Source organism: Chroicocephalus ridibundus, chromosome 6 (assembly GCF_963924245.1).
Source record: "Chroicocephalus ridibundus chromosome 6, bChrRid1.1, whole genome shotgun sequence".
In the NCBI taxonomy this organism is placed as follows: Eukaryota; Metazoa; Chordata; class Aves; order Charadriiformes; family Laridae; genus Chroicocephalus; species Chroicocephalus ridibundus.
The window spans coordinates 74,055,742-74,078,634 of NC_086289.1; the positions used below are offsets into that span (position 1 = coordinate 74,055,742).

Here is a 22,893-nt window from a genome sequence, read left to right on the forward strand (position 1 = left end):
TGTACGTTTTCTATTAAGGTGTAATAATAAGACGGCATAATAATATATGTACTTACTGAAAAATAGCCTCTCCCTCTGAGTGTCTCCAAAGGTAGCTACACTTGAAGTGATAGTTTAACTGAGAGAGAAAATCTTCTTGGAAAATTGGTGAAGGTTGTGGCTTGAAAACATGGATATAATCACACAGACCTGTATTATATGAAATGAACACATAAGAAAAGTGAATTAAAGTTTATCTGCCAATTTATTCATTCTTAGAGAAGGGCTTGGGCAGTTACTTCTTTGTAAAACTGTTTTAGTAGCTAAAGACACATTGAAAACTTAATGCTGTCCTTGGAAGCTGCAGCCTCTTCCAACTGAGAAAATTCAGCATGGCAATCCATTTAGGAAAACACGCTGTATTCAAAGTTCCTCTTCAAAAGCTCAGTTCTGCCAATTGAGAGATAAAGTTCATGAAAACAATGTGTATTCCTGTAGAACCAATCTGTTCTCTTATTATTATGATAAATAGAATAATATCTGGATTAGGAATAGTGCTTTGGATTTTTGTGTGTTATTTCTGTGTTGTATTCCCATCTTGCAGTTATCTGCTTATTTTCTAGCAGTTCAAATTCAGTTGAATTCTGAAAGCTATGCCACATTTTTCCCACTTTTTTTTTTCCCCTGAATTGAAAAATATTTCACAATAAACCTTACATTAGTGTAGCACATGCAAATCCATTATCTTTAGGTTATACCTACTCTGACACTTGCAGTCAGTAGGCTTTCAAGAGTGAAAGTGAACAAACCTATTGCTAAGTTTGCAGGAATTGAAGGTAGCATGACTTTTGAAACAGTGTTGGTGCTAGAAGGCTAATCGGGGAAGCTTCCGTTCCCAGAAGGAGTAGATGTGGTCAAATGCATGTGGGAGGCCCCTTCTTCGGTAAGAAAGTGTACTCTTCATGCACATACACAGTTTAGGTGGGAATATACCAAATGCTTTTTAGTATAACTGTTGTTTGAATGCAGTTGTCTCCATGCTCTCCTTTAGCCTAGTTTTATTCTGCTTTTGAAATCTTACAGGTGGAATGAATGGCTGTTGTATGACATGTACATTCCTGATCTTCCACGTGCTGCTCGGCTCTGCCTTTCTATCTGTTCCGTTAAAGGCCGGAAGGGTGCTAAGGAGGTAAAATGCTTTATGGCTTTAATACACTAACGAACAAAAGCTACTGAACTCAAATTTAGGAAGATGTTTGCTAAATGCTGTCCTGACAACAAGTCTTAGTCCGATGTTTGATTTGAATCTGATTAAAATTGTGTTTTGTGTGTTTCTCTTCTTGTATCTAATTCAGACTACCACTTCTTTGTGATCAGAAATTAAACAACATGGAAAAAAGCTTATCCGTTCAATGCTGTAAATCATATCTATACTGTATTGCCAGACACAAAGATCACTATTAGTCTTTTGAGGTGCAAGCGCCATTAAACTCGAGTTTCTAAACCCATAAGTTACCTATTTATTAAAAAAAGGCAGTATTTATACTTGAATTTAGAGTTGTTTTTTAAAGTAAAGAAAATTTGTGCTACTTTAGCATCTGACGCAAATATCAGACCACAAATAGTAATTTTTACAAATCTACATATGGCATCTAATTCTAGCTACTGGCATCATTCAGTTCTGGGTTTGAGTGTGTGTCACAGGTACTAGATATTTTTTTTTTTTTTGCCTACAGCCAGATTTACGAATCTTATAGAATCATAGAATGGTTAGAGTTGGGAGGGACCTTAAAGATCATCTAGTCCCACCCCCTGCCCTGGGCAGGGACACCTCCCACCAGCCCAGGTTGCTCCAAGCCCCGTCCAACCTGGCCTTGAACCCCTCCAGGGATGGGGCAGCCACAGCTTCTCTGGGCAACCTGGGCCAGGGGCTCACCGCCCTCATCATACTTTTAAAACAAACAAACAAAAAATCTTATGTCCAATCTAAGCCTATTCTCTTTCAATTTATGACTGTTGCTCTTTGTCCTGTCGCTGCAGTCTCTATCTGTCACAAAAACTCTCTCTCCATTATCTTGAGTTATTTTGATATGGGGAAAATGTAAGCATATGTTTGCAAGTATTTTGATACCGTTCTGTAAAATAACTGCCATGACAGTCATTCATAGAAAAATATAGTACAGCTTCCACAACCTGCTTTCAGCTAATCTGGGAATGTAAGAGCTTGCTTTGGGCTGGAAATGTTATCTTCCTTGACTCACTCTGCAGTAATTAATAGATGACACTAAAAATATCATCTTTTAATCTCTTGAAGGAGCATTGTCCATTGGCTTGGGGAAATATAAACATGTTTGATTACACAGACACTCTTGTATCTGGGAAAATGGCTTTGAATCTTTGGGCAGTACCTCATGGGCTGGAGGATTTGTTGAATCCTATTGGTGTTACTGGGTCAAATCCAAATAAGGTAAGTATTTGCATGCCAGTTTCCTCTTTAGGAGTACACTTTCCAAATATGCTGTATTATAGTTGGTATCGTTCAACAGAAAAAGTAATTTAAATTCCTTTTATATAGGAAACTCCATGTTTAGAGCTGGAATTTGATTGGTTTAGCAATCCTGTAAAGTTTCCAGATATGACGGTGATCGAAGAACATGCCAATTGGACTATATCCCGTGAACTGGGGTTTAACTACAGCTATGCGGGGCTGGTAAGGCAAACTCCCCTTCCAATGTTAGCTACTAAAATACGAAAGTATTTATTTATTTTACTCGGTAGATTAGTGATAAAGAGAACTGACTTATTGTAAAAGCAAGAAATCAATTTTTTGTTTTGTGTTTAGCAAATATGAGTAATATATTCCCATTTCTTTGTATTACCAATAAGCTGACCTAATGCTTCACTGACCAACCAAAACACCTCAAAGAGAAACTGTCTAACTGCAAACTGATAGGGCCTTTTTGACATTTTTATATCAGTAATTCAGATGTCTAAACTACTGTAGTTTAACTTTTGAAAGGTTGTGATTCTCCTGCAATGATACTTTATTTTGTTGCAGTTTCATGTCTACAGGTAGGCTTTCCTTTGTAACCTAAAGGTGCTTATAACTCTTTACTGGCTGTTTAATGGGTTAGGTATGACCATAAGTACAGGGAATTCTAAGGGAATTGATTAGCATACACGTGAGTGTAGTCCTTTATCTCCTCTCTTCCATGAAAAAAATCTGTGCGTTGACAATTGGCTTTTTGGTGAGGTTTGGAGCTTTCTTAAAAGCGCGTTTTGGATAATTGAAAGGAGAAAAAAAGAAAAGCAGTAAAGCTAAAAATGCTATGTATTTGAAGACAAGGCTGTGACATCAGTTGATATGTCTTACATTTTCTTCTGGAGGCTGATTCAAAGACTTGAGAGTTTCCCCAAGGGAGCTTTGTGCTCTGTGAGAAGAGTTTCGGGGTGGAAAGTTTCGCTGTGCCAAAAAGTGCGTAGGTGTCAGTAAGCTTCCAGTTTGGGAATTCTGGTTATATTTATAACAGTCCCATCTCAACATCTCCTAAACAAAGGCTTGTAGGCATTTGATTTCTCTTAATACTCTACAAGAAGCCCATCATACAGTGGTATATCTGCTTGTGATATGTATTGTGACTGAGCAGTGCTGCGGGGCTCTTAAGTGCTTAAGGACAGCTGGCCTCTTGGTAAATAACATTCCTTTGCTATAACACAGCCTGTTACCTGGCCTTATATATGCTCAACTCTGTTCCATCTGTAGGCAAAAATAGAAAATGGTGAGGTTAATAAGCTCTTACTTGAGTGACAAAGTAATGATCAACTCACACTTTATAATTAAAAAAAAAACAACAAAACAAACCAACAAACTGAGGTAGGATGAAGTCTCAAATTCTAGTCTGTTGCTTTTTGTGATAATCCTTGCAATACCATAGAAGAAGGTCATAGTGGTTAAATATGGAGAAAGCCTGTTTACATCAATGCCTAAGTTGACAGGGAAACAAACTATCAGTGCTTTAGTCTCTCTTTCTCATTATTCATGCCGCTTTTCTTTCAACCCTCCTTGTTGTCTGCCAAAAATCCTCTTGTTACTTGTCCTCTCTTAAATCATATTTCATTAAATGCTTGGTAAGTTTGAACATCACTATTATCTCTTCGTATTGTATTTGTCCCCTTTATCTTTTAATGTGTGGTATCTTCAGGTCCAAAGCCAAACTTCCTGTATTCAGATACTGTGCGTATTTATAGCTGTTTGTAATATTAACTACATTTAGGGAGTTAAAAGGCAATGTGTTGTTACTCATTCAAAAATCAGATACTAGTTTACTGTGTAGCATTGGCCATGTCTGAAAGAGGTAAAAAATGCCTGTCTGAAATGGTCAAAATCAGCAAAGCAGTCACTGAGGTATGATTTCTATATAAATGTTTTTGTTATGATACCAAGAACATAACTTTTTCTGGTTTAACCTTGAAATGCATTACACTGCATTTAAAATCAATTAATACATACTTATAAGAGATCATTCATAGGTCCATTAATATCTCGAATATGAAAGAATTTTCAAATATTAAATCTAATTTACTGTCCCACAATTCATAGAATTTCACGTTTTTGGTGTTGACCGCAACAGGATAAATGCATTTTCCTTCTGGGCTTGACCTAAACTATGATCTTTCTGACCCACTATGCAGGTACATTTTATACTTTTTTGACTTTCACTTACTCTTTAGGATGACTTTTTCAGAATCAAGTTGAATATGTACAGTAAATCACTTGTTCAATATCAACTATTTGATCTTATGGCAGGAGTAGGGTGATTATAAAGTCATTTATCCATCAATTTCCTTATAGAATGACTCTGGCTTTGCTACTTGCACTGTATCCGTTACCATAATATTTAAGAATGTGTTCTAGAAATTTTCCTGTGCCACATAGAGAGTAGTCCTGAATAATTGCCCCCTACTGCTAAGTCCAGTCCATCTGCTTCAGAACAGTAATAAAAAAACCATGTTGGTGCACTAAGATCTCAGACTATCACACGAACAGGGCAAGGTGCTAAAAATCCTCTGAGTTGGTTGATTCATACCAGTATATTCTTGTCCCATGTGACAGTAGTGAACCTATTGTGAGAATACACAATTTATGTAACTGAAGATAAATGTAAAGTAGAAAACTTTCAGTCTGGAGCAGATATCCTGTGGTATAACCTAGCAACTGCTTCTGTATTTGTGCATGTTCTTAGAAATAACTCCACTTCCCCTTTTAAAGGGTGCATTGATCTCCTACCTGGAAATTTCAGATTGTTCTTTTCTTCAGCTTTTTTTTTTTTTAAAGCTAGATGCCCTGCAAAGACTTTCTGTAAAGGACCTGTAGATATTTCTGCTTCAAAGTACGAGTTCAACCAGTTGAAAATTTCCATCAACAAAACTGGCTGACAAAGCTCAGTTCATTCTTGCTTATTGTCGTCTTTAATGTGTTCAGTAGGAATTGCCTAGGGAGGGAGGAGGACAAGAGGTCAAACACTGGTTCTACAGCTTAAACAATTTGAACTTGCGAAAGAGTTGATCTTTCTCTTTTTGTAGTAGTAGATATCATACAAGTGTGAAAATGTGAGTTCGCTATAACTGTTCAGCTCTTGCAGAATTTTTGGGATAGCTTCATTTTAAGTGTCAAAACTTGTTTGTTACAATTGTATTTTATACTAAAGGCAATAATAGAAGCTGCTTAAGATTTCTTATTTGCAGTGCAATTGATTCTGTAGTTGAAACCTCGGAAACGGCATCATTTCGTGTGTTGCTTTGCAAAAAACACATTCAATGAAATAAATGGAAAGTGTAGGAGAAAAATTGAACTTGGCATGTGAGCTGTGAAAAATCAAGTAGTACTAGTTTCAATACCGCTACCATTTGTCTAAGCTGGTTCTATTAAATGGCTAAAATTAATTTCAGCAAGTACCAGTTCTGTTTTCTGTGCGTTTTGGGGAATATCTTACACTAATTCTGGTTGATGTTTTCCTGTCATCTTGTTACTCAGGCTTTCCTACAGTGTTCTACCTTTTATTTACCTGGCTTCATCCCCATACTCTGCTTTTTCAGTTCTGATTCTTTTTCACTCCTTTAAGCAGCTCTCAGCAGTCTCAAAACTGGAGACAGAAATGACCAGTTTCATTTTGTGCTGCATTCTGTTGTTCATCAGATGTCAACCGCTGCTATTTCTCTACACAGCTGATTTAGTTGGAACATACCTCCTCTTGTCCCAGTAGTGACTAAATAAAAGCAGTTGTAGAAATCAAAGGCATAGTCTTTCCTCTCTCTGTTTTTAAATCTAAAGTCCTCAGTGATAACAAAATGAAACAAGATAGTATTGCATGACATAGGCTATAAGTGTTGCTATGCTGTTAAAATACTTCATGTATATCATATGACAACAGAAAAAAATATGTGGAGGGTTGATGGACCGCTTTCTTTCTCTGCAGAGTAACAGAATAGCTAGAGATAATGAATTAAGAGAAAGCGACAAGGAGCAACTGCGAGCCATATGTACACGAGATCCTTTGTCTGAAATCACTGAGCAAGAGAAGGACTTCCTCTGGAGCCACAGGTATTTAAAAACAAAAACCAAACCAAAGAAAAACCCATTTGTTGGCACAGTCGAACTTCATCCCATTTGCTCCAGATTTGTTGTGATTGTCTTGGGTTTTGCTCCCTTTCTTCTGTATTGTTGGGCTTGGCATTTAGAAAAGGTTTTTAAAGCACTCTGCATTGTATGTCTTGGTGCATAAGGCCATGGAGAAAAAGTTGTTGAATTAGTTTGTTTTCCCCCTTACTGTGATCTTACCTTCATGCATGGTTCCTGACACCACCTTATGGTATCAATCGGATTCTGCTGACAAAGGAAGAAAAAGGTGCAAGACTGAGGGGACATAATAGATGGTTATCAAAGCAAAAATGCCATTTTGTACATAAAACTTTTTTCTCTTTTGCAGACACTATTGCGTGAATACTCCAGAAATTCTGCCCAAATTACTTTTGTCTGTTAAATGGAATTCTAGAGATGAAGTGGCGCAGGTAACATATAGCACTGAATTAGCTTTAAGTTTTGAAGAAGATTTAAGATATGCTGTTTTAACATGTTTTTAACTTCCAGAAGTTTTCTTTATGTGTGCATGATGCATTGAATGAGAACTTAGATGATTCAAGGTGCCACTACAATTGACTGATCAGACTGGTCCATAGTTCTTGTTCTTTAGCTCAGTCTGAGTCTTAAGATTTCCTCTTGGTGGCATTAGTTGAATCGCTGTTATGTTGCTGATTTGTCAATTATGGTTAAATGTGATGTTTTGTTTTCATTCTTTTTATAGTGGATAAAATAACAAAGTCAGCTGGCAACTAATGCCAAATGGTTTGTTGAGAGAGGACTGGCGAGTAGACAGCTTCTACTTGGATGCAGTTTTTGTCTGACGATACCTTCTAATGGCTGTGCGTTAGAACTTCTTCCTAATCAATGCAAACGTGTAACGTGCTTGGACTTCTTGTCCACAGATGTACTGTTTGGTGAAAGATTGGCCTCCAATCAAGCCAGAGCAAGCAATGGAGCTTTTGGACTGTAATTATCCAGATCCAATGGTGCGAGCTTTTGCAGTTCGGTGTCTAGAGAAGTACTTGACAGATGACAAACTGTCTCAGTACTTAATCCAGCTAGTACAGGTATATAACGTGTTTGGGTATACGTCATGTCTTGTGTATATTCAATAATCACAGAGGCTTAAAATACAGCAAAAGTTAAGATGATGTGAAAAAGAGGTCATCAAAAGTACCTGTTTGCATTGCGGATTATTGTTAGGAGGAGGATATGAAATGTAGTTCATTTTCTGTAGTGCTGTGGTTTTGCTTGTTATTAAATGCCAGGATTTTGCAGAGATGCAGAACTGTTCTACCGACTGGAACAGGCAGCTATTTCAGCTGTCCTAACATATGGGAAAGTATGAGCAGAACCATCTTCTCAAAATTTTGAGCAAGTTGAGGCTAAAATATTTGGTAACAGTAAAGGAAGCATCAGATGGGAAGTTCCTGAAATAGAGGCAGCCAATGCACTGTTAGCAGATGTCGTTCAAATCCTAACACATGCAAATATTAATACCAAGATCAGTCGTTCTACAAAATTTAACATAGAACACAGATTGCTTTTTGTTGACTTGCCTTTAATCTGTGTATTGTTCATAGAGATACTAACTGCAGATGATTTTTTTTATTTTCTCTTTATCCTTAACTAGGTTCTGAAATATGAACAGTATTTAGATAATCAGCTTGTGCGATTTTTACTCAAGAAGGCACTGACCAATCAAAGGATAGGACACTTCTTCTTTTGGCATTTAAAGTAAGCTTAATATCATGCTAAGGGGTGGTGGGACTCCTATTAGCTGTAAATAATTAGTTGGTCTAAAGGCTTGGCATACTAAATGTCCTTTTTTAGGAAAATATTGCCACTTAAAGTTTGTTTTAGATTCATTAAGAGCTTGAATGCGTAGTTTGTTAATAGAAGTTATCCCTTACAGTTTCAAAAGCTAGTTAATAATAGATACATAGTCTTCTACTTCTAAAAGGAGGGTAGAGTAGGACAGCTGGAAGCCTCCCATACTGTTAGCTGTTTACAGCTTGGACAGACTTCTGCTGTTGGAAATTTATTTTTTTTATGCCAGATCTCTCACCAGTCTTTTCCAGAAAATTATAGAAACAGTTGAGGCCTAAAGAAAGCTGCCCAATTTGATCAGATAAGGCTTTGAAAAATAACTGTTGATGCGTGCTTATTAAAGACTTTATAGAGCTTGATAGCCAAAATATCTGTGTTCTTCCTTACCAAGTATAAAATGGACTTCTGTAATTGAGAAGGCTGAGCATAAATCAGCCTACAGTAATACTGAATTCTAGCTAAGTCTCACCTAAAAATGCTGTTCTAAGACAGTATGATCAGACACAGAAATAGAAGCAAGGAATCTTTGTGCTTTCAGTTTTCTACTTTCCTTGGTAATCATCAAGGATAATGAAATAAGTTGCCTGATCAGGCTTGTTTGAGGGGATGTATTAGGTAAGAACAAGGAAACTAGAGGGGCCACAGCCTGGGATTGGCTAAATGAGAAAATAGGAGTCAAAAATGAAACAGGTTAGCTTTGCTCTCAGCAAAGAAACCTGGAACTTGAGTTGAAAGCTTGAGGTTTACTACAGAGTTTCTGGGAAGCATGGATTTTGAATAAAGGCAAGGGGTGGAAAAGGACAGGACGGAGCAAGAAAGAATGGGGGGAAAGCCTATACACTCTGTGCTGAATTAGTTGTAAAAGGTACTGAAGTCTGATCAATCCAGTCAAAATGAGATGAATTGTGAGAGGTCAATACAAGTTATTTACCTGAAAAGAAGGATCCATAAGCAGCCATCGGGAAGATGTTACAGGTATAGCTTCATTTTTGGCACCTCTAAGTGGTCTTGTCTTTAAGCTATAACCGTTCTTCCTCTCTGTGTAGGTCTGAAATGCACAATAAAACTGTAAGTCAGAGGTTTGGTTTACTTCTGGAGTCCTATTGTCGAGCATGTGGAATGTACCTAAAGCATCTGAGCAGGCAGGTGGAGGCTATGGAGAAGTTGATTAACCTCACAGATATTCTCAAGCAGGAAAAAAAAGATGAGACCCAGAAGGTATTACAAGCTGTCCACATACCAAAACTATTGCTGTTGAGTCACAGGAATTACTTAGAGTTGTGTTTTATTTGATTAACTGGAAAAGTATTAATGCTAACTTCAGTAGATAGCATGTTATCCTAGAAGCTGTAATATTTTCTGTGTGCATTGCTGTTGTCTACCTCTTAAGGCAACAAAACTAAAATTAAGGGTTTCAATTTGTGTGATACGTGGCTAAGCGGAGTTGCTGATGTTGGGACTGTGCAAAAGCATGCTTTAAAACCAAGGCTAAAATCTGATACTTACCTTCGTTTACATGCAGTTAGTGTTTTCAAAACCTGAATGTGGTTATTTACCAGGTACAGATGAAGTTTCTTGTTGAACAAATGAGACGGCCAGATTTCATGGACGCTTTACAAGGTTTTATCTCTCCTCTTAATCCTGCGCATCAACTGGGAAATCTTCGGTATTGTCTTCAGTTTTGAATTTTGTCTAGCTGTTTAAAAAACTGCATAGTAATGTTAACATTAGCAATGCTAAGGTTAAATGTTTAACATACTAATTGTTAGTATCTTCAAAGTTAACTGAATAAAATTTGTAGCAGACTAATTTATAAAGAAGGAAGTAGTTCCAGTCTAATGGTTTAACAAATGAGAGAACAAGATGACAGTTATCTGTTCCTTTAAGGTGATAGGAGTGTTTTCCATTTGGAAGGAAATGTACACAAAGTAGGTATTACCCAGTCTGCAGTCTGTCTTCCGTTTGTAAGGAACACACACTGCCAAAGGAAAACTTACAACATAGCCAGCTCTTCTGGTGGGCTTAGCAAATGGTTAATATTGCATTTACTTATTCCAGTTTGAAGCTGAAAGTAAAAGCGGTTGATTGTCAGTTACTTGTGCATCTTTAGTTTGATACTAGTACAAAGAGTTTGAAGAAAACAGGGAGAACTTAGTAGTGGTACAGAAACATGGTATGACAATCAAATTGTGCCCTTTTCATAGAAATCTTCTCTCTCTTATAGGCTTGAGGAGTGCAGGATAATGTCATCTGCAAAAAGGCCCTTGTGGTTGAACTGGGAAAACCCCGATATTATGTCTGAATTGTTATTTCAGAACAATGAGATAATCTTTAAAAATGGAGACGGTAAGGAAAAATAAGTGTAATCCAAAAGCTACATATCTGTTTATTTTCCTAGCCTACTGTTCAATATTTTCTCTAAGCGTATAAAATACATATATTTAAAAAAAAACTTTAAAAATAATCTCTGGAAAAATTAAGTATGTACAAATTAGTATTTGTCTCAGTCATGTACAAATTTTGTATTTTCTAAGATGCTTGGTCTGTTGTGGTGGAACATGATACTATTTAGTACTTTGGGTTTTTTTACTTGAAAATATCTTCAAGATATTACAGATGTGTAATCTATAACCCCGTTGTCATGTTTTTATTGTATATTTTTAAACAGCTTTGAAATCGCCACCACAAATTCATCGTCATTCTCAACTATTTAAAATCTGCTTTTCTGTATTGAGCAAAAAAAAACCCTACACTAAACTCTGCAAGCCTCATTTCCTTTAGATATACTTTTTGGGAGAAAAGTAAATTAAGATGTAACAAAGTGTTCTGGTGTTATGAAATTTGCAATCTCTGTGTATTGACTATTCCAGACTTGCGTCAGGACATGTTGACACTTCAGATAATTAGAATTATGGAAAACATCTGGCAAAATCAGGGTCTTGATCTTCGGTAAGCATTAGAGGTCATTCTCAAGCAATACTGTTCTTAATGGCTTTTGTGTTGGTTTGTTACTAGGGATTTATTACCCTTGGGACAATGGAAGCAATGAAATACTATAAGTCAGCATGCTTGTACACGTTAGAGCGATTTTTAATATTTTTTTAGTAACCTTCAGTTAGCTAAACTACTGGATTCTGTAAACATACGATCATATTTGAAAAATACTGAAGGCTCATTCAAGTGGGTAGGAGGGATTTACATCCCAGGAGCTAACACACACTAGCTGTCTCTGGTCTACTGATGGTATCTGTAGGGTTTGCTTTCAACAAGTTGCCAAACTTGCGGCCCTGTTGAGCCAATGACTCTTTGTAGCTGGTATCTTCGTTTCAGTACACAAAGTAGGTATTGCCCAGTCTGACGTGTGTGGCTTCTCCACCTCTAGATAGTCTGTGGGTAGAGTACCTTCTGCAGAATGCAGTTTTGTAATATGTTCAGGTGCTGTTCGGAAACTCATTTTGAAGGTCCCATGCTGGTTTTAAATACAAAGTATTGTCTGCTGCTTGTTTACAGTAACCCATGAAATCCTAAAATTGGTTTTCAGAATGCTTAGATTCTGTCTCTAGTACTTCACTTTGAATATAGTTGAATAGGTCTCGGTAAATCATGATGAATGCCTTTTTAAGAGTTGTTCCACTGTATTCCCTAAGACCTCCAAGAACATGTTAATAAAATTTTGTCTTAACGTTTTGTCCTGATACAAAGCTGAAGAATGACACTGGTAGATACAGTGGCTGGCATGTTACTGTACTAACACCTGGTACGTTTTTTCCACAAGACTAATGGTAATACACCTATAAAACATTAACACAGATTTTCATATCCTAAAGTAAGTAACAGATGACACCTGATAAGGGTTATCAAAAGTGCCTGGTGCTTTTTGTCTTAAAACTTAACTCTGTTCAAAAAAAAAAAAACCAAACCCAACCCTTTATCTCTCAGGATGTTGCCTTATGGTTGTTTGTCTATTGGTGACTGTGTGGGACTCATCGAGGTGGTGCGGAGCTCTCATACCATCATGCAGATTCAGTGTAAAGGAGGCTTAAAAGGAGCGTTGCAGTTCAACAGCCATACATTGCATCAGTGGCTCAAGGACAAGAACAAAGGAGAAATGTGAGATTTCCTGTTGCTTGTTTGTCTTGTTCGTGTGCTCTTTTTGATGGAAACTTCAAGAGAACTAAAGTTCATCAAGTGGGAAACTATGTCCATCTGCTCTCGGTTGTGGTGGTTTTTTTTCCCTGCCCTTACTTGCCTAGTATTCCTCCTTGTAGCTCTTCTTACTTTGGGTGGTTTTGTGACTTCTTGGTGGTAAAGTTGGAGGTAGAACTATGAAGATGTGGCTTAAGTCTGTATTTTAACAGTAGCTCATCAAAATGAGAACTGCTGGCCTTCAAAAGAGGGACAGTCACTTTAATAGCGTGTTTACTGTCACGTGATCTAACTGTAAGGACTTCTGTTTTCAGAGGATGCTGAATTTCTTCCTGACTTTGATAAAGTGATAAAAAGTCCAGGAACTCAGCTTCATTGAGAGAAGATAGTAGAAGTTGTCCCTTCCTTAATGGGAAGGGGGGGAGAAAAATCTGCACTTTTGTATTACTAGAATACCTGTAGGAAAATGTCTCCTTTCTTTGTTTTCAATAGGTATGATGCAGCTATTGACTTGTTTACACGTTCTTGTGCTGGCTACTGTGTTGCTACCTTTATACTGGGCATTGGTGATCGCCACAATAGTAACATCATGGTAAAAGATGATGGACAAGTAAGATACATTCTTCTAAAAACATAGCCTAATGTCATCTCTCACTTTGACATGAGTTTGTCTTAAAAAAAATCCATCTCAACTATAAGTAAATGATCAATTTTACTATGACATCATTTAAACAAGGAGTTCCTAATCTTAAAATACCTTTCTGTCTTTCCAAGCTGTTTCACATTGACTTTGGGCACTTCCTCGATCACAAGAAGAAAAAATTTGGTTACAAAAGAGAACGTGTGCCATTTGTCTTAACACAAGACTTCTTAATAGTGATTAGTAAAGGAGCCCAAGAATGTACCAAAACAAGGGAGTTTGAAAGGTGAGCCCTTTGAAGTGTTGAGCTTCCATCGTGTTTTGTACCTAAAATGCGCTTTGCTACTGGTGACCTTTAATAATTAGTCTTCTTAATTGAAAAGTAGTATTTTAATTGGTTTGCAGTGGGTATGTTCTAATTCTTTAGTTGAAAATTATCCAACCACTTGTAAATCAGTGGTTACATGGCCTGAGCACTTACATGGCCTTTGGTTCATGAAATCTCACTTGAGCTTTGCAGGATCAGCATGCATGGGTATAAAGATAAATTTTTAAATATCTGAAACTTTTTTTTTTAGTTAACACTTAAAATCCTCTTGGGATTGCATAACTGCAAAACCCAAGAATTCTTAAACGTCAGGTGTAATGCACATCAGAGCCTTGCTGGTCACTCAGCAATACTTCTCTCTCCTATAGCTGCTGTGATACCAGCTCTTCAGTTGGCCTGTGTAGTTTGTGACATTGTGCAGAACCTGCTAAGAAATGAGAACTTTAAAATAGTAATAATAAATAAATTCCGTTGCTGTAGTCATTCCTAGTATCTGTCATCCCAGAGATCCAGTCTTTGAGAGGTTTCAATTTGGATCTTAATTTCATTATGTTGCGGGAGTGGAGACGGAGTTAAAGTTATAGTGTCTGTCTAAATGCTGCAGTGAAGCTTTTTTGCCTTTTTTTTTTCTTAACGTAAGCTATTGTTTTCAGCATAAATGGGCATTTTTCACCCAATGTTGTGATACAGCAAATGCCCCTGGCTTCAGTGCATTCTCCAGAGTATCTCAGGAGCAACAGGTAGTGCCCGCGTAAAACTACAGGAGAGAAGTTCATCTCTGATGATAACCAGGAAAGTGCTGTTTGCCATAGTGTATCAGGAAATGTGCTCTGAAATCGGAAATGTCAGTGGCAATGACTAAATTGGCTCTGTGAACTCCCATAAACTTGCGTGGAATGCTTGCTTGAATTGCAAATGAGGTTTAAGCCTAGAAAACCTGTCTTCGGTTTGGCTGTTGTGTTAGCCTGACCACTGCTGATTCTTACAGAAATGAAGATAACCTAAGTAGGAAGGTGAGGATATTTTTTCAGCAATGTTACAGTGTTCTTATTAGGCGACTGTCCAGTTACCTGAAAACTGTTTTGGAGGTGAAGAAGTAATACACATCTAATAGGGAAATACACTGAGCTTTTTTCCCTATTTCTTCCAGGTTTCAAGAGATGTGTTATAAGGCTTATCTGGCAATTCGGCAGCATGCCAATCTCTTCATAAATCTTTTCTCCATGATGCTTGGCTCAGGAATGCCAGAACTGCAGTCCTTTGACGATATTGCGTACATTCGAAAGACCCTTGCATTGGACAAAACGGAGCAGGAAGCTCTTGAGTACTTCATGAAGCAAATGAATGATGCTCACCATGGTGGCTGGACAACGAAAATGGACTGGATCTTCCACACAATAAAGCAACATGCTTTGAACTGAAATGAAAGCAAAGAAAACAAGAACTGATAGCCCGCTTTGTGGGTACTGCACTGTTAATACCCGTTAGCAGCAAAGACTGGTTGCATAGGAATTGCACAAACCACGAACAACATTAGAATTTATGGCAAGAAAAGAGATGAACTGTTCAGACAACTGTCGAAAAATAATGTAAAACAGGGTTTCAGATAGCACTAAAATTGTACACTTCAAAAATTAAGCTTTAGTATGATGTGTAACTTCATGTTATGCCTTAAGCCCAAAAAGGTAAACTTGGAAGAATGTTTCCTTTTTTCATTTGATAGGATAAATTAGAAGGGAAAAGAAAATAGTGCTAGCATGAACATAGAGTCCATCACACAGTACCTTAGATCTGGTACAGCAGGTAGAGGCTATGCTGGATTGAGAAGAGTGGAAAGAGAATTCAAGTGATAGCGAATATTTAAATGGAGCATAGTTTGAAGGGAAGGAGTTTTAAGGTCAAAGATCTAAAACCAATAGTGAGAGGACAGTGCCTTTTAAATGTGCTCAGAGGCATTAACGTTTACGGGGTTTAGGTGACCCTTTGATTTCTGGGTCCGTCATCTGCACAGTTTCTGAAAGCAGTAGGAAATAGGCCCATTCAGTGCGGTGTTTCTTCTGCTCAGTATTTCTAGGGGTGCAATTCATACCTTCACAGAGAAACTCCCTATCATCCCCAAAAACTGACTAACCTGGAAACTGAATGGTCAGAATTGGGTTTCGTGCAACAGAGAGTTGTAGTGTTCATCTTAGGTTTGCTTTAATCTAACTTGAACTGAATAGATTTTTTTCATACATGTTTTCCAGAACCTAAAGAAAGGTGAGTTATTAAAATTATTGAAAGATTATTTTTTTATAAAGGCTATTTATATAATAGGAACTATTATTAATATATATTCTTTATTTACATGATTTGTCCAATATTCACTCTTTTAATTTTGCAGCCCAGTTCTATCTGTCCAAGACTCCCGTTTCCATTAACGTCACTGAAGGTGACCAGATATACTCCTAGGACCAAATTCAACCCTGGTGAAAGAGGACACAAGTACCATTGAAGTAGTGGGAGATACACCCACTAATGCCAGAGGTGAACTTGGCCTAAGTCTCTCTTCAGGAAAAAAAAAAAAAAAAAAATTTGCGCATCACTCTTCACATTACTGAAGTGATTTGCTGGCTATTCAAGGAACGTACATGTAAACCCTCAATCTTTGGGTCCACCGTTTCTCCTCTTTCTTCCTCCATTGGAAGCAGCTGTTTAATCCAGTAACAAATCCATCAGAAATAGCAATTTAGATTTTTTCAATATGATCAATAATAAGCAGTTCAGCATACAGCAGATACGTTGGCTAGCTCAAAGCATGTGGAGTTACCAAACATTTTATAGCTTTGTCTGTTTTGTGTGTGCGTGCGTGTAATATATTTGTAAATCTAGTTGTTGTCCTCTTAACACGATTATGATGCGTGCAATCAATTAAATTGGCATCACTTTTTGGAACTGTTCAGAGTACTGAGGATTTCAGATTGCCCTTATGCACAACTTCAGGTAGGACTGTTTATCTGATTATTAAACAGGTTTTTTAATTAGTGAAGCCCGTGATTATGAGGGTGATGTTCACCCTGGCATTTAAAACTCGCTAGATTGGCAGCACTTGGAGTGAATTCCAAAGGTCTGGGGCTTTTGGGGGTTCAGCTCCTTCACTTGCAAACACACGCTGAGGTGCCACTCAAAAAGTGCAATACCACATGTAATATAAAATACGCTGACAGCTGGTGTTAGATTAGAATATAAGTATATAAATAAACTGTACCTTGTGCAGGCTGTACTGATGAGGTAATGAGTGGTTGGCTTCATTTAGCAAATTTGTAATATATTTAAAAATGTGCAATCAATTACATTATGAAAGACTTTGGGGATGGTAAAGCCAAGACTTTGGTCTTTCAAGACACTTTGATAGTCAAGATCCTGCAGTCGTTACTGCACCCGTGGATACTTGATGGCGTGGGGGGAAACCTGCTTTTGTGAAAACTACAGAAGTTCCAAGAATAGTATGGGGAATGGGAAGTTTTATTTCCATGGTTCTACTAAATATTTTGGAGTAGTCCAATAGACTTCCCATCACTCTTTTTTTTTATTGACTGTTACATATTCCTTTTTGTTCATACGAATATTTTAACTCTTGCTAACCTTGGTCGTACTTTCTAGAGCAAAATTACCTTTGTACGTATTACTTTGCAGTCAACACGCTCTAATGGTTTAGCTCTTTAAAATGTGGCTTAGTTTCAATTTACATTTAGTACACAAAATCTGAAACCCTGTTGGCTGTTAACTCTTAATTTAACTGAGTAAAACTGTTGCACAAATGCCACATTAGGTGCTATATATTATCCTTATTTATCTGGTATTGAAACAATGCTTTACCTCATTTATCTAAGAGATGGTCAGCCTTTTCCAGCCTGGATGAAAAGATCAACTCAAATTGGATGTTATGAGCCCAATTTCTTTTGTACTTTGCCTCTTCCCAGCCATTGACTTCTGTAAATACGCGTATAAATGTCTTTCAGTTCAAGCATAGTGTTCTGCACCCTTTTTGCACAAACAGAAAGGTATGAGGAATCAGGCTCTGTTTCCAAAAGTTACTGCAACTAAATGCTGTGCATGAACGTCAAATAGTAAAAGAAAGGAAACTTCACAGTGATACAGGCATAATATGATTTGGGATAACTACAGGCATAATATATTTGGGATAATATAATATAGGAAAAAAAAAAGTAGGAGAAGCTGATGGGCTTTAAGCAGTTGTTCTTAAGTAACCAGGATGGGCATTTGAAAAACACTCTGCCAGTGTTTCAGGGGGGGAAAAAAAAAAATAATCTTTTTTTAAGCTTCAAAGCATTCAACCCTAATTACCTTATCCTGTTACGCCAGTTCTGTGCTGATGTAACTTCACTGCAGATAGTGGAGGTACTATTTGCTTACATCGGTGTAAAGGAGAGGACGTCCTCAGTATCAGAAATAAGATCTGCTTACGGACTGTCAAAGCACCTGTAACTGAGCTCTAGATTTTTACAGAGATTGCTTGGAATTTGGATTATTTTTTTTTGTTTTTATTATTATTCCCATCTCCTGGAGACTTGGAAGTGTTCCCTTTATTCTGAGAGTCGGATGCACAAAACACTAGTAGCTTATGTGGAGCTTGAATTGAACCTAACCATCTCTGTAGTAGGACTACAAAAATCCTGGCCCAGGGTCGGGCCGTGGGTTTTATTACAAAGCATTAAGAAATGGTGATTTAGTGAAACACAAATTTAAAAACAGTAACTTCTTCAGCTGTGAAACTGTGTTTGATTTAATGACAGAACAGGCTGCTGCCAATTAGTTTTCCTTAAAAATACATTCGTTGCTTTCCTAAAGGTAGTAGAAAAAGCACCTGTACTGACTTACATACGCACACTTTTCTGTCCTGAAGGGGTGCATTAGTAGGTTATTTTTCCTAGGTGAAACAGACTTTCAGTATAATTCTTTTTAAAAAAAACCCACATTTAAATAAAACCAAAATTGTTAGTGGTTTGGCATCTTGTGGAGAAGATAGAAGCCTGCGTATTAAGGGCAATATAGAAATTACCAAGCTCGTAGAGAACTTTGTATGCGATGACCCTGCTCTTGGTGGTTTGGAGGGTTCTTTTTGGATGTTTTTTTTCCAACTTGCCTTTTTATGTAAAATATTAAATGCCCTTTAGTGGTCAGTAGCCCATGTTTGTTGACAATTTGAAGGTATTTTCTTTGCTTTGTCATTTTAAAATTGGCATGTTCCAGTGTCTGTTCTTAATAATAATTGTGAATTCCTCCTGTTTTGCATGTCTGTACGGGTTGCAGACCTGGGCTGGACCCATTCAAACAACAACTATCAAAAAGCCACTTGAAATTATGATTTTGTTGGTGTCTTTGACATCTTTAAAATGCTTCAAGTTAATGAAAATGGTGTGGTATTACAGAAAGAATTGTAACTTGCTGCTTCTAAGACTCTTTTTTAAACTTCCACGTTTCTTTATCTTGTTTTAGTTTTACTTGAATGGAAGAAGAACCACACTTGTTTGTTTGTTGTTGTTTTTTTTTTTTTTTTTTAAAAAATACTATATAGCTGTGGATGTTGTTGCAGATTGTTGAATCCCAACTTAATTTTGCAATACATGTTTCATACAAATAATGAATTTGTATCTTTTTTTTGTGCTGAAAGCTGTCTCAGTTTAGAGTGAGGCTCTATCTGTCCAAAATGACGCGTAGCTCACCGCCCCTCCAGTTCATGTGGGTTTCGGGGTTTTTTTGTTTGTTTTATTTTGTTTTTTACATCTGTATTAATGAAGGGAAGCCAACTGGAAACTGGATATAGAAGTTTTCTATCTGCTTACACCAACCAAATCTATAGGTGCTCTCGTCTTCGAGAAATTCTGATTTTACTTTATGCTGACATAACCCTAATTTAATCAGAATCACTCTGGCTTGATATAACACTAATTTAATCAGAATCACTCTGGTTTTACAACAGCATATGAAATCAGAATTAGACTGTATGTGTAGTAAAGTTCCAGATTACTTAATCATATGATTCAGTATGAAAGCTGCTCTCTTAGTGAGAGGCGTGTTTACTAGCAGCCCAATTAAACACTAGGCAATTTCACTTTGAAATAGTCTTTATTAACTAGCCTTTTCAGCTATTTCCCATTAATAACTGTCATCTTGTCTGTAGTTACTTTCATTCTTGAGACTTCCAGGATTCTTCTTGCTTGATCACTTAAATGGTTCCTCTTCCTACTCTTTTGTAGTATAAAGACTTGTTGAACCCAGACTCAGGAAAAACAGTTGTTGTTAATGTGCAGTCAGTATTCTTGATTTCTGAGCTTTATGGGATAGACTCCTCAACGGCTGAGGTCTTCCTGTGTTAGCACTCCTGACTCTAGGCCGGAGATGGATCCTCCTGTCCCTGCCTCTTCCCCTCCCTCTCCCCTAAACAGGGACATGCCTGTAGCATAAGAACAACATAAAGTATTTGTAAGAGAAGATCAGTTGAAGCAATGCTCTGCCTGGACTTTGCAGCTAGTGTTCCTATTGATTTTCAGAAATGTGTGTTAAGTTTAAGTGTCCTTACTGTCACTTCTGTGTGTGCTGCAGTATTCCTTCCGCATAAAAAAGGCCAAAAATCACACTTCCTCTATCTTGACTTTTTCTGAAATTCTAGTGCCAGTTCCCCAGTAGCTATTAAACTGGCTTAGGAACCGTTTCGTTCCATGTAACTGCATCGATTTTGTTAGGAACTTCTTCCGGTGTTAAATTAATTACAGTTAAACCTGACCTAATTGTATTGCTGAAGTTACAGAAAGCCTAATTCAAGCGGATGCTGTTTTTTCTAAGAATCTTATGTCTGCTGTAATTTGGTCCATAAGAGCCAAAACACAGATATTCGTAGCTGCAGTCTCATTCTGGTTTGTTTCTTTGGTTTAAGTCCAAAGAAGCCCCAGGCTGTCCAAAGTCATCTTTCTGGTTCATCTGGGGCAGGGGAAAGAAGAGGAAGGGAGGAAGAGATGAATCCTCTTCTTCCTTTTCTACAGCCACTGTGGTCCAAATTCTTCATCTTATCTTGTGACGATAAATGCATAATTCATCATCTGGTCGTATGGTATCATCCTTTCCCCTTACCCGCTCACACCTCTGCAAGTTTCAGCTGTGAATATCCACGTACGCTATCAAAATCCACTTCTCTGGTGGAGAAAAGGATTTAAAATATGTATGGCTGCAGTCTGGTGTCCTGGGTTCTCAGGCTTGAAATTTTGAAAGCAGTGTTGTCATTGCGGCTGGTACCGCAATTGCAAGAACTTTCAGAGAATCCTTGAGGCTGGCAGCGACCTCTGGAGATGGTCTGGTCCAGCCGCAGGGTCAGCTAGAGCAGGTTGCCCAGGACATCGTCCACTTGGGTTTAGAGTCTGTCCGGGGGGGGGGGGGGGGGGGGGGGAAGTCCACAGCAAACGTTTTTTTCATAATGTTTATATGAAATTTCTTCTGTTTCATTGCCTGATGCCCTTTCAGTGGGCAGCCGTGAGGAAAGCTTTGCCTGTCATCTTTACTCCTTTCCATCAAGTATTTATATACATTGACAAGGTGCCCCTTGAGCTTTCTCCTCACCAGCCTACACAACCTCAGCTCTCTCAGCCTCCCCTCTATCCCCTCCATCATCTTCGTGGCCCTTTGCTGGACCCATTCCAGTATGTCCACGTGTGGCTCTTACTGGGGAGCCCGGCACTGGTCCAGGGCTCCAGGTGTGGCCTCCCCAGTGCTGGGCAGAGGGGAGGGATGAAGGCTCAACTCCCTCCACCTGCTGGCAGCGCTCTTCCTCTGGCAGCCCAGGGTCTTGGGGGCATTTTGGATAAATAGAGCCCAGGAGGGTGTAATCTCTTGATGCTTATATGTCACTCTGTCGAAGCTAATTAGCAGTTACATCTCTGCATCAAAAGGAGAGTATAAACACCCACCAGTGCTTAAATTATCTTTAAAAAAATGAGACAATTATCTTGGAAATAACCACTATGGGGGGGGGGGTTGCCATGTGTCTGTCATTCTGTAATAAAGGTCCTGTGGTAAAGTAGTTAGAAAGCAAGACATTTTTAATAATAACGGGCCAAAAAAGTATTTAAGATGCAGCAAGATGCATGTGTTGTCATACTGAGAATAGTCTTGCAATACTCTCTTTTAAACAAAAAACTTTTTTTTTTTTCCCCTTCTGCTCTGCTACTCAAGTAACAAAAGTTTGGCCGATGATACTTATTGTAGTTCGTGTTCATGGGAAACTGTAAAAAGTCTGCTTTTTATTTATCTTCGCAGTCTGTATCACATGCTGTTTATTAAAAAAAAAAAACCTACTTTTGTTTTTTATCACACTTTTGAGTGTTAATGTATATACTAACAACTAAATTAAAATACTATGATTGGTACACTTGTGAATTCTGACGTGAGAATTTGAGGCATCTTCAGTCTGGGGGGTGTGATTTGGGGTTGTAGCTCTTCTTTCGATAAAGGAGGAAAGGAGATAGAAATGGCAGGCATCCGTTAATTGGGAGGGGGGCAGAAATAGAATTTGCCTTATTTATAGCTGGGAAGTCCTAAGTGTAGGTGCTATTCATTCTTGTACACGTTGAACCTCAAAATAAATAACTTATTTCCAATGTGGGCTGTAAAAGTTGTGATAAGAGAGCAGAGGTTTTTGTTTCAGCTGGATGGTTTTAAAGCCCCCACTAAATCAATCTGGTTTGGTTTTTTTAAAAATATCCTTCATGCTTTCATTACCAAAACTACATTTTAAAAACAAAACCAAACAAACTAGGTTGTATTTTTGTATCCAATATGCATTTTGAAAGAGTAAGAAACATCTTTGGGAAATTATATATATATATATATATATGTATTTGCAGTATAAGAGCATGGGGCTGCAATGGAATTGCCTCTGTGGATGTGTTGGTCTCCTTTGGGCTTCAATTGCTAACAAACTGTTATCGTGGGAGGGATTTGAGTTCTCTTGTGGAGAATTTCACTCTCTTGGAGAGACAAGGGATGTGTCAGAGTTTTTAATCAGGTCACTTCTACACATCTGTGTCCCCGGTAAGCCTTGTGTTTTGTATGCTGGTCGATTCTGTTTGAGATCCCCACTGCCCAGCTTCGAAAAGGGCTGCGTTCCACCAAGGGCTCAGTCTGCACGGGGTTCCAGCGCTGTAATTAAAGCTGGACATAATTATCCTTACACTTGTTTTGAAGCTGAGCTCCAGTCTGGAGAGGGCAAATGAATCTCTGGCTAGTGATTTTTGAAGTAGGTAGTTCAATAACCTGAACTAACAAGTTAAACTTCTC

General features: G+C 37.9%; 1 protein-coding gene and 1 long non-coding RNA gene across 8 annotated transcripts in view; one reads left to right on the forward strand and one right to left on the reverse strand.

Annotated features, from left to right (window-relative positions):
• The window catches only part of PIK3CA (phosphatidylinositol-4,5-bisphosphate 3-kinase catalytic subunit alpha), a 43,636-nt gene extending 24,429 nt beyond the window's left edge, over positions 1–19,207 (forward strand). For 2 of the 6 annotated variants that reach the window (XM_063339593.1, XM_063339594.1), the window contains exons 7-21: positions 1,063–1,168; positions 2,294–2,446; positions 2,555–2,689; positions 6,456–6,580; positions 6,966–7,047; positions 7,522–7,686; positions 8,253–8,356; positions 9,496–9,667; positions 10,009–10,115; positions 10,674–10,795; positions 11,320–11,398; positions 12,389–12,559; positions 13,088–13,205; positions 13,370–13,521; positions 14,714–19,207. In XM_063339593.1, the coding sequence (XP_063195663.1) occupies positions 1,063–1,168; positions 2,294–2,446; positions 2,555–2,689; positions 6,456–6,580; positions 6,966–7,047; positions 7,522–7,686; positions 8,253–8,356; positions 9,496–9,667; positions 10,009–10,115; positions 10,674–10,795; positions 11,320–11,398; positions 12,389–12,559; positions 13,088–13,205; positions 13,370–13,521; positions 14,714–14,984 (2,062 nt within the window). In that variant the 3' untranslated portion in view covers positions 14,985–19,207. The other 4 variants (XR_010071727.1, XM_063339595.1, XR_010071728.1 and 1 more) reach the window with 4 other exon arrangements.
• On the reverse strand, positions 275–10,120 carry LOC134517749 (uncharacterized). 2 transcript variants are annotated; one of them, XR_010071730.1, is made up of 4 exons: positions 10,006–10,120; positions 9,381–9,497; positions 6,818–6,862; positions 275–429 (listed from the first exon to the last, which is right to left on the reverse strand). It is a non-coding gene; the product is annotated as an uncharacterized LOC134517749 (long non-coding RNA). The 2 variants fall into 2 exon arrangements; XR_010071731.1 differs by having other exon boundaries at positions 9,956–10,094.
• Positions 19,208–22,893: the final 3,686 nt, after the last annotated feature.